The 10,218-nt window shown below is 53.7% G+C and overlaps 1 protein-coding gene across 1 annotated transcript; it reads left to right on the top strand.

The window, feature by feature from the left end:
• The first annotated feature begins 1,192 nt into the window (after nt 1-1,192).
• CCDC124 (coiled-coil domain containing 124) lies at nt 1,193-9,532 on the top strand. Its single transcript, XM_011366815.2, has 5 exons — nt 1,193-1,315; nt 5,763-5,932; nt 8,070-8,259; nt 8,743-8,857; nt 9,090-9,532. Exons 2-5 carry the CDS (start codon nt 5,774-5,776, stop codon nt 9,295-9,297), a joined length of 672 nt encoding a protein of 223 aa, XP_011365117.1. The 5' UTR covers nt 1,193-1,315; nt 5,763-5,773; the 3' UTR covers nt 9,298-9,532.
• The last annotated feature ends 686 nt before the right edge of the window (nt 9,533-10,218 follow it).

Below are 10,218 nucleotides of genomic sequence, written 5' to 3'. Positions count from 1 at the left end.
ATTTTTTATGCATTTTAAATCTGGTTCTTGTCTAGATTAACTAGGTATTGCCTTTGGCAGCTCCACACACCTCACCTTGATAGTAAACAACAAATGTTTATGCTAAATCTATTCTTCTCCATGACAAACACCATTCTTGGTGCACAGGCCCCATACTTCAGACGTCATAGCTATCGGAGAGATAGAAAACAAACATGTCACTAAATGGATAAAGCGAGTTGATACTATGGCAAATAAAAAAGAAGGCAGGTGAAGGATATTTGAGCCAAGGCCTAAGAGGACATGAAGGAACTGGCCAGGGTAATGCTTGGTGGGAGCAGAGGGAACCGTACGGGAGAACTCCCTGAGATAGGATTGTGCCTAACAATTTGGAGAAGGGATGGTGTGTGGCTGGAGCTGAGGAGGGAGGAGAGTTAAGGAGGTGGGAGGAGCAGAGCAATGGGGACCCACGAACACTTTAAAGCAAGGGAGATCCACGGACTGACTTAGGTCTCAACAGTGTCATTGGGATTGCCTTTCAGAAAATGGACTCTGGTCAAGTCGTCTTGCCTGAACTGTCCCCCAAATTCACACCCTGCTTCTCCCCACAGCCAGGCTCAGTGTAACCATCCTTTAATAGAGAAAATATTGCAAAGGAGGAGGGAAGGACAGCAATCCAGGAGGAGGGGCCGGCGAGAAATTTGAGCTGCTCGCGGTTACAGATTGGCCATATTCAATTCCTCTTTGAGTCTTTTTGAGTCTCACCTTCCCCACCTGGAAAAAGCAGAGGGTGTTAATTTTTCTGCCTCTTTCTCCTGTCTCTTCCCTCCCCAGCTTCGCAAGCGAGAGTCCAAGAACGTGGGCTAGGAGAGAGAGCGCGGCAAAACACAAAGCAATAGCGAAGGGATCAAAATAATTCCTCCCGCGGTAGCTGGTCTGCTTATCGCGTGCGAACCGCGGGCTCTGGCGCGCTCTGGCGGCGGGGCAACTTCCGACTGATGCCGCTGGACCACGCGTGAAGCCGGGACTACCATCTTGCCTCCGGGCAGTGGCCATCTTGGTAAAGGCGATGTTCTAGATTGTCGCTTCTACCCGCTCCTCCCGACTCTCCAATGTGAAGTGAGCGCCCTGGTTGAGGTTTTATAAAATATACACTAATTGACTAGAAAAAGAAATGGCTGATGACATTCGCATGTGTCAGAGACCGAACAAGCATTTCCCTTACCAAGATGACGACGGCGCCGAGACGTAATCAGCGCGCACCTCCGGGAGCTCAGCACGCAAGCCCCGCGGTGACATCACGCAAGAGCGACCTGGCCGGCGCTGGGGGAAGGAGGTAGGAGCGGCCGCGGCGCGGGCGGAGCCGGGGTTCGGGGGGCGGGGTGCGGGTGGGCCCGGCGGGCGGCTCGGCCTGGGACCACCCCCCAGGAGGGCTGGAGGTGGGGTGCGGGGCACTTCCGGCGGTCAGTCTCGATAGCTGTCGCGGGCCCTGTCCCCATTTCCCAGAGCGCGCAACTGAGACTGAGAGGGACAGCATTGTGTTCGAGGCCACCCAGTTCCGGCCCGGCACCTGAGCAGCTTCCAGGCTCGGGAGGTGACAGAGCTGTTATGGATGCTCCCGGCCTCTGGCATTAGCATTAAGGCTGGAGAAAAAGACGACAGGCTGGGGGAGCCCAGAAGGGAGAGCAGGAGGGCTTCTTAGAGGGGACGGCGTTGAGCTCCGTCTATTGTCTTTCTTACATTCAAATCCAAGCAACCTTGTGGGTTGTGATTCCCTTCTAAGTGTACCCTTGTCCAGGCAGAACCACTCCCTGGACCTCTGCTTATGTCTTACCCCTAGAATTCACTTCCTCAGCACTAGAAGCTCTGACCTGCAGATCCGCTCCCCCTGGCTCTTAACGCCCTCTGTACCCTCCCATTACTCTGGAATACACATCCCTCTTCCTAACCTGCTTTCCTCACATCCCTAGAGGCTTGGGTCTCCCTTCTCCTTTGGGCCTGTTCTTTGTTGTCTCACCCTCCCACTCCCACCCCACCACACACACACACTAGGCTGGTTAAGAAGCTCCCTCCTGGCTTCTCCAGTACCCTGCATGTCCCTTTCACAGCTCTGATCTCAAGTAATCACTTTTATTTATCTCCCAGAAAACCCGGGAATCCATTTGGGCAGGAAGCCCATCCGCTCTGCCTCTTACTCCAGTGTCCCACTTGTACTAGGTGCTTAATACATGTTTCCTGAATGACAAAGTATGTGAGTGAGTAACTGTTTACCACACACAGAAGAAAAGCTGTCTGTCTTAGTCTGCTGGGGCTGCCATAACAAAATCCTACAGATGGCAGCTTAAACAACAGACATTTATTTCCTCACATTTCTGGAGGCAAGAAGTCCAATATCAAGGTGCCAGCCAGTTCAGTTCCTGGTGCAGGCTCTTCCTGACTTGCAGACGGCTGTCTTCTTACCATGTCCTCACATAGTGAAGAGATCAAGTTCTGGTGTCTTTTGCTTTGATAGGGGCACCAGCCCTATTAGATTAGTGGCCAACACTATAACCTCATTTAATCTTTATCACCTCCTCACCAGCCCTGTCTCCAGATACAGTCACAGTGAAGGTTAGGGTGTCAACAAAGGAATTTTGGAGGGACACAAACATTCAGTTCTAGGATCACAGCCTTAAGAAGGGGTCAAAAAAGCCCTTTCAGGCTTTGGGATGGAGGTGGGGTTCCTGAGCAGTGGGGCATGGGAGAAGGGGATGCTGGGAGAAAGTCTCTGTGAGTGGGCAAGTTTTCACAGGAGGAGAGGACAGGGGATGGTGTATTAGGTGAGGGCATAGCAAGAACAGGGGCTGGAGGGCAGGTGAGTGGGAAAAACAGTGAGAAGCTAAATTTAGACACAACACAGAGCAGGAAGTAAATACTGGGAGAACCCTGGAAATCAGTGCTTGTTCATTCATTTGCTCAGAACATATATTGAGCAAATGAATGAGGACATTGGGGATACAGAAGTGACCAAGGCAGTCTCAGCCCTGCCCTCACAGGGCTCCCAGCCCTGTGAGGAAGACGGATATTTGTCAAACAATCATAAATGAACATAAAGCCACCCAGATAAGTGCCTCAAAGAGAAGTTTGTAGTCCGAGAGTCAGGGGATGCCTCAGGGAAGACTTCCTGGAGGCGGCAACTGGGCCCTGAACTTTAAATAGGAGTTAACGGGATAAAAAGAGGAACGAAGAGCAGTCAGGTGGAAGGCATAGAAAGTGCAAAGGCCCTGAGGTGAGAACTTCCTTGGGATATTTGAAGAATGGCAAGGAGGCTGGTGTGGCTGCTGCCAAATGAGTAAGGGGCAGATGGAGCAGGAGATAAGACAGTTCCTCATGTATAACTTGGACGGTGACTTCCACTTCTTGGTGCTTTCCTGGGGAACCTGGGAGGGAGTTTCTGTTGGGTACATTGTAGATGCTCAGTAATGAATGCTGGATTTAGAGGGCCAGTGAGCACCTGGGAGAAGTGTGGGATCAGCCTGGCATATCTGCACCACCCCCTGCCCTGCAGCTTTTGTGTGGGGAGGGACTGGAATTACCCCACATCTCAGACAAGGAAACTGGCTGGAGGGGAGCACATCAGCCACGAATATAGAGCCAGGACTCAACCCAAAGTCTGCTGGGTCCACTGATCCCCACTTTGTTCTTCCCCATGGGGCTCACTCTCCAGTCTCAGTCTGGAGGGGCTGCCTCTCAGTGCCGAATGAGGGGCCCTAGAGGCTTCAGAGTCCTGATGTGCATTGATGTTTTTTGAGGAGCCAGGGGTGAAGCAATGGTTAAGAGTCTGGAGTTGACTGGGCTGGGCCTGGGTTGGAATCAAGTCCCCTCCACTAACCATCTGTGTGGCTCAGAGCTTCAGATTTCTCATCTATAAAATGGACCCAGCCAGGTACCTTGGCTTCCCTACCTTAGAATGGGAGTAAGGACAGCTCCCCCCACCCCCACCCCGCTTAAGGCTTTGGAGCATTTGACTGAGTTGGTCCATATAATGTGCTTAGCAGAAGATGCTTTTGCTGGTGCTGGGGGATGAAATGGTTTAGAATGCACCTGGCATGGAGCATCAGCTCCGTTTGACTCCAAAACTCTTGCCTTGCCCGGTGTATCGTAATTCTCTCAGTGTTTGGTGCTTGCCCATATGATACTTGGAGAGGACTTTGGAACAACCTATTTAGAAGGTGTTCCTGCCCTGCTCAGAGCTGCCTAACAGCTTCCTGGTGCCTGAGCATGGCCTCATTCTTGCCTCAGGGCCTTTGTATGTGCTGTGCCTTCCACCCAGAAGTCTTACTCCTTCTTCCTCACAGGGCTGCGTCCGACCCATCCATCAGCTCAGCTGCCACCCACCAGGGTTGTGAGAATTCTCTAATATGTTGCGTGTGGAGCACTTAGCCCAGTGCGCACAACTGCTGCAAATTGGAGCTGATATTAGAGTTTCTGATGGGGCTCAGAAATGGCAGCTCCCTCCCCAACCAGTCACACAGCTAGATAATTGGAGTCAGGATGGCCCTGCATTCTCTCCCTTTCATTCTTGGGTGCTGGGCCTGTTTCTCCAAGGTTCAGAAAGGGGCTGAGCTGGAGTTGTTCAGAGGGAAGAGAATGACCCAGGAGGGAGGCACATCAGTCCACTTCCCAGATGAGGAAAACAGGCACATAAGGCATGTGCCCCGGGCCACACAGCCCTTGGTCCTCAGTCAGCACTTGGAAGGGATGCTGTTAATTTCTCTGCTGCATGGCCTTCCCTTCCTCACCTGAAAGGCAGGCTTTGGAGGTGAAATTCCAGGCTAAGCCCCACATGACCTAGCTAGGTACCTCTTCTTCTCCACCTTGGAATAAAGGCAGTTCTCACATGTAAGGCTTTGGGGCATTTGATTGAGGTGGTCCTTATAAAGTGCTTAGCAGAGGGCTGTGCACAGGGAGGGTGGCACCTGCCATTAATGTGTGTTGTCATTTCTCCAGCACCCAGCGTGGGACTCACAAAGACCAGGAACCTGCTGGACAGCAGCTTTATGATTGTTACAACATCTCCTAGCTATACAAGCCGGGGCTGGGTCATCCATTGTAGTTCATAGCAGCTGCTTACCCAGGGTGAGAGGGTCTTAGCCTCAGGTCTATGGGACTGAGGCCTCAGAGGTGACAAGTGGGAGGGGCCACACAGAAACAGGACTGCTGGGATCCACAGCAGCACGACTCGTACAAGCCAAAAAGGGGATTTCCATTAGTGGATGGATGGATAAACAAAATGTAGTCCATCCACTCAAGGAAATATTATTCAGCCATCAATAGAATGAAGCACTTACATACAATACAATGTGGATTGACCTCAAAAACATCATGCTGAGTGACAGAGCCAGATACAAAAAGCCACATGTATGATTTCATCTTTATGAACTAGCCAGAACAGGCAAATCCATAGAGACAGAAAGTAGATTAATGGTTGCCAAGGGCTGGGGGAACGAGGATGGGGAGTAACTAATGGGGACGGGGTCTCCTTTTAGGGTGATAGAAATGTTCTGGAATTAGAGGTAGTGGTTGCACAACATTGTGAATGTACGAAATGCCACTGAATTATACATTAAATGTTTCATTTTGTGTTATGTGAATTTCACCTTAAAAAGAGACCACTGAATTTGAGCCTTCATTTTACAGATGAGGCCATTGAAGCCTCAAGGGGGTCCTGGATGCCCAGGTGTGCATCTGGGGGTGCCAGAGACGAATGCCCCCCCCACTCACTGTTCCCTGTCCTCCTACAGCCTGCTGAGGGATGCCCAAGAAGTTCCAGGGCGAGAACACCAAGTCTGCAGCGGCCCGGGCACGGAGGGCTGAGGCCAAGGCGGCAGCTGATGCCCGGAAGCAGAAGGAGCTGGAGGATGCCTACTGGAAGGATGAGGACAAACACGTCATGAGGAAGGAGCAGCGGAAGGTGCGGGGGCTCTGGACTGACACACCTGTGGCTGTGGCAGGCACCTGATAGAAGGTGGCAGGAGAACTCTGGGGCTTTGGCCTAAAGGGCGAGGAGGCACTAGACCTGGAGCAAGGGCAAGGAGGGAAGCAGAGGCATAGGCTTGTACAAAGGCCCTAGAGTGGCCAAGACTTAGCACATTTACAGAGTGGCGAGGCAGCCACCACCCTCCATAGGCTTGTTTCTCTCTTTTGTGTGATGCCAGGGTCAGGCTACACTAGGGTTCTCACCATGGGGTGATTCTGTACCCAGAGGACACTTGGCAGCATCTGGAAGTATTTTTGTTTGTCACAACTGGCGGGTGGAGGGTGCTCCTGGCATCTGGTGTGGGGAGGCCAGGCATGCTTTTCATCACCCCACAGTGCCCAGGATGAGCCATCAGAAAAGAATGAGCCTGCCCAGACATCAGTGGTACTGAGGCTGGCAAATGTTAGGATAGGTCCCCCATTTCTGACCTGGGTCCTGCAGGGTCTCCCAGGAGTTTATAAAAACACAGAAGAGGTCAGGGATGGCTGGCTCGCTCCTGATGGGCCCCAGTGCCAGGCACACAAGGGTTGCTTAATTGGTGTCTTGGAATGGTTCTGGGCTGGTGCTGACTTACTTGGTCCAGTAGATGGTGCCAGAGACCCACATAGCCAAATCTCCTGCTTCTGGTTCCTGGGCTGGTAAGACCTGCCCAGATCCTTGGGGACACATTGGTGACTCAAGGCAGAGAAAACAGGTTTCCTCCTTTGGAAAACCGATGTGGAAAATAGCAGTGGAGATGTGTGGTTTCTGCACGCCCAGATCATGGAGTCCCTAGGCACTTCTGAGAGTTTTCTTGTTGTCTTTCTGTGCAGGACTAGATCCTGCCTTGTTGTTAGTGGACATTGAATATCACTGGTTTCCTCTTTATTCCCCCAGCCATGCTCCATTGGGTCCATGGAAGTCTTTAAACTTTCTTTTGATTGTCAACATTTGACAGCATTGAAAAGTTGAGAAAACTGGTATCTGCCAAAGATCCATTATCTAGATAGAAAAGCCAGAGGCCTTTCAACAGTCCCAGAGGCAGCAGCCCGCCCAGGACTTGGGCCCTGAGAGCCCTACCCAGGCCTTCGTCTTGGGTCTTGGGGCCATCCCCATTCTCCAGATGAGGAAACTGAAGCTTAGATCACAGAAATGGGAGCCCAGAAGCTGTATTCAAACACCTTTGACCTTTAACCCCCTCCACACACTTTCGTGCTATGCAGGCAAGATAGAGCCCCAGTGGGCTTCCTTAGGCACGTTAACCCCTTTCCTGGGACATTTAGGCCAGCCACGAGAATGTCCTGGTAGCATTGTAGGCAGGGACCATCCCAGAAGCGTGGGAGGCAGATGGCAGAGTTGCAGGCAGTGGGGCCTTTGGCACAGGGCCCAGCCAGTGGCCACACTGCACTACAAATGAAAAGAAACTTGCTGTGCCCCCTGGAGCAGTGGAGTAACAGTGGCCAAAGACAAGTCTTATAGGCTAGATGTCCCCTCATCCATTTGGCTTCTGGACCTCCCTGGGGAGCCAAGGTGGAATCAGTCCCAGCCCCTGTGAATCTTGGCTGTGGACAGTGCCTTCCCAAGGTCTTTTGACCCATAAGGGCAAAACTCCTGCCCCAGCTGGCAAATAGGTCCAGACCCTCCATGGCTCCCATCACCTTTGGAATCCAATACAAACCCCTTCCCATGCCCTTGAGGCTCCTGGGCACCTCCCCGCAACCTCTTCTCCCTCCACACTTCCCATTCTTACTCTAGGCACACCAGTCTCTGTGCTGCTCCTCTGTCACGCTAAGTGGTTCCTATCTCAGGGCCTTTGCACCTGCTGTTCCCACCACTCTCCTGTCTCCCAGCTCTCCTCCTGGCTGGCTCCTCCTCTGGCCCAGGTGTCACTCTTTCCTTCAACTTCCCACCCATGTTGGCCAGCCTTCCCCGTTGTTACCATTATCATGTAGGATGGGAGCCACCAGTTGGCCCATCTTGCTCTCAGATATGTTCCCTATGCCCAGCACAGGGTCTAGCACACAGCAGGGCCTCAAACCCAGGCCTCATAGTGGTAGGATGGGATCTATTCCTGACCGTCCCATCCTCCCAGGAGGAGAAGGAAAAGCGGCGCCTGGAGCAGCTGGAGCGAAAGAAGGAGACCCAGCGCCTGCTTGAGGAGGAGGATTCGAAGCTCAAGGGCGGCAAGGCCCCCCGGGTGGCTGTGCCCAGCAAGGTCACCCGTGCCCAGATTGAGGAGACGCTCCGTCGAGACCATCAGCACAAGGAAACCCCAGAACCAGGTGTGGAGGGGCTCCTGGAGCTGCGCTCTTACCCACTAAATAACAGACAGTGGCCTGCTTTCCTGGAGAGGAGTCCAGACCCCCTCCTCACCTTGGGAGAAGCTGCCTGGGCTCCGCATGGTGAAGAGTGGGTGGCGGTGGCATGGCAGGCCTGCTCTGAGGAGGGACAGCACAGGCACACACTGTGTACTTGCCCTGAACCTGAATCAGCTTGTGCCCTCCAGGGTTGCCATGGTTATTAATGGTGTGTCCAAGGCTGAGGAGACAGCAGCCATGTGTGGCTCTCCTCAGTGTGCCTGGCTTCAGGAAACTTAGGAGGGCAGGGGGCTGGGTGCCAGGAGGGCAAGACCAAACTACCCAGTAGGTTGGTCCTAGCAGAGCTTCCCAGCTCAAGTCTGGTTTCTGTCCTCCGGCCATCATTCTCCCAATGTGTCTCTGTCTCTGCATATGCCTCTTGTCACCCGGCCGGCTGCCGGACTCCAGTCGAGAAAGCCAAGAGCCACTTGGAGGTGCCGCTGGAGGAAAATGTGAACCGTCGCGTGCTGGAAGAGGGCAGCATCGAGGCGCGCACCATCGAGGATGCCATCGCCGTGCTTAGGTAGTGGGATGGAGCCTAGGCCTTGGGGCGGAGCCTAGGCCTTGGGGCGGAGCTTGGGCCTCCGGGAGAGGGATTGGACCTCTGGAGCTGGGCCTGGGCCTTTGGGGCGGGTCTTTGAACCCAAGTCAGGACATGAGCCTCAGGAGTAAGGCCTGGGCTGGGGGGGGTGGGGCCTGAGCTTCTGGGGGCGGGGCTATGCTCTGGCCCCCTTGACGCCAGTGTCCACCTGCAGTGTAGCAGAGGAGGCTGGAGACAGGCACCCTGAGCGACGCATGCGGGCAGCCTTCACCGCATTTGAAGAGGCACAGCTGCCGCGGCTCAAGCAAGAGAATCCCAACATGCGGCTGTCACAGCTGAAGCAGCTACTCAAGAAAGAGTGGCTACGCTCACCAGACAACCCCATGAATCAGAGAGCTGTGCCCTTCAACACTCCCAAGTGAGCCCAAACTCGGGGAGCCACGCCATGGTCGGTCAGGGTCGTGACCCCGTACCCCCTCGGTGGGTCAGCTCCGAGGGTTACAGAGAGGTCCAGGAGCTTGGGCACGTGTCCTGGGGGCTAAGCGTCATCATTGGCCATGCCTCCTGCCCAGGGCCCCTTCTATGAGTGACACCACCCCTTTCCCCTGTGCAGTCCTGGGCTTAGTGCCCAATAAAGGCAGTCGGTGAGACAGAGTATGCACTTGAAGTCTCCTGGGGCAGATGAGTGTTGGGGAGAGGAGGGCTGGAGTTGGGGGAATATGCAGGCCACAAACAGAGATGACAAGTGCTCCCAGCATTGCTCCTGTTGGCAGCAAGCTGCCTGGGAGCTGTGCCCTGCTCTAGGGAGCCCCTTCCTGGCTGGACAACATGTCCAGTGAGGAACCTGTACCACCATCCTGGAACCCTGCTGGGCTGCTGCAAGACAGCAGCACAGAGAGCCTGAGGCTCTGGCTCCAGGTCATGCAGCATTAAGGGAGATGAACCAGAGCAGAGTGGAAGCAGGTTGTTGGCATCCTAAGATTCTGGTTCAGAGTCAGTGATCGGGTTATATGCTGTACTTGGGGTCAGGAAATGCTGGCTGTTCTGCTGTTATTCCAACATGAAAGGCATCTGGGTCAAGTCCTGAGCAAGCTTCCAGGTAGAGAATTTCTTCAGAGAAGGCCTTAGTGGGAGATGAGTCAGATTCTATCACAGAGGCAGGGCACTGGGCAGGCAAGGGCCTGGAGGCTGGAACAGGCAGTTGGATCGGGTAGCAATGAGTGTCCCTTTGGAGTTTGCATGTTGGGAAAGGGCTGGGTGAGATCTGAACCTAGTCCCGGCTTCCTAGAGCTTAGTCAGTCTCAAGGAGTCAGTAGAGAGGAGGGCACCTGGGAGATGGGTCC

Source organism: Pteropus vampyrus, unplaced genomic scaffold (assembly GCF_000151845.1).
Source record: "Pteropus vampyrus isolate Shadow unplaced genomic scaffold, Pvam_2.0 Scaffold126, whole genome shotgun sequence".
Lineage (NCBI taxonomy): Eukaryota > Metazoa > Chordata > Mammalia > Chiroptera > Pteropodidae > Pteropus > Pteropus vampyrus.
The sequence above is the reverse complement of the archived record's forward strand: the minus strand, read 5'-3'. Positions and strand labels throughout refer to the sequence as shown.

What these genes read in the sequence shown, in the direction of transcription:
- CCDC124 (XM_011366815.2), top strand. Translation starts at nt 5,774, where the DNA reads ATGCCCAAGAAGTTCCAGGGCGAGAACACCAAGTCTGCAGCGGCCCGG. An exon ending in TGAGGAAGGAGCAGCGGAAG is followed by an intron (nt 5,933 to 8,069) that starts GTGCGGGGGCTC and finishes CCATCCTCCCAG; the next exon opens with GAGGAGAAGGAAAAGCGGCG. An exon ending in CAAGGAAACCCCAGAACCAG is followed by an intron (nt 8,260 to 8,742) that starts GTGTGGAGGGGC and finishes GCCGGACTCCAG; the next exon opens with TCGAGAAAGCCAAGAGCCAC.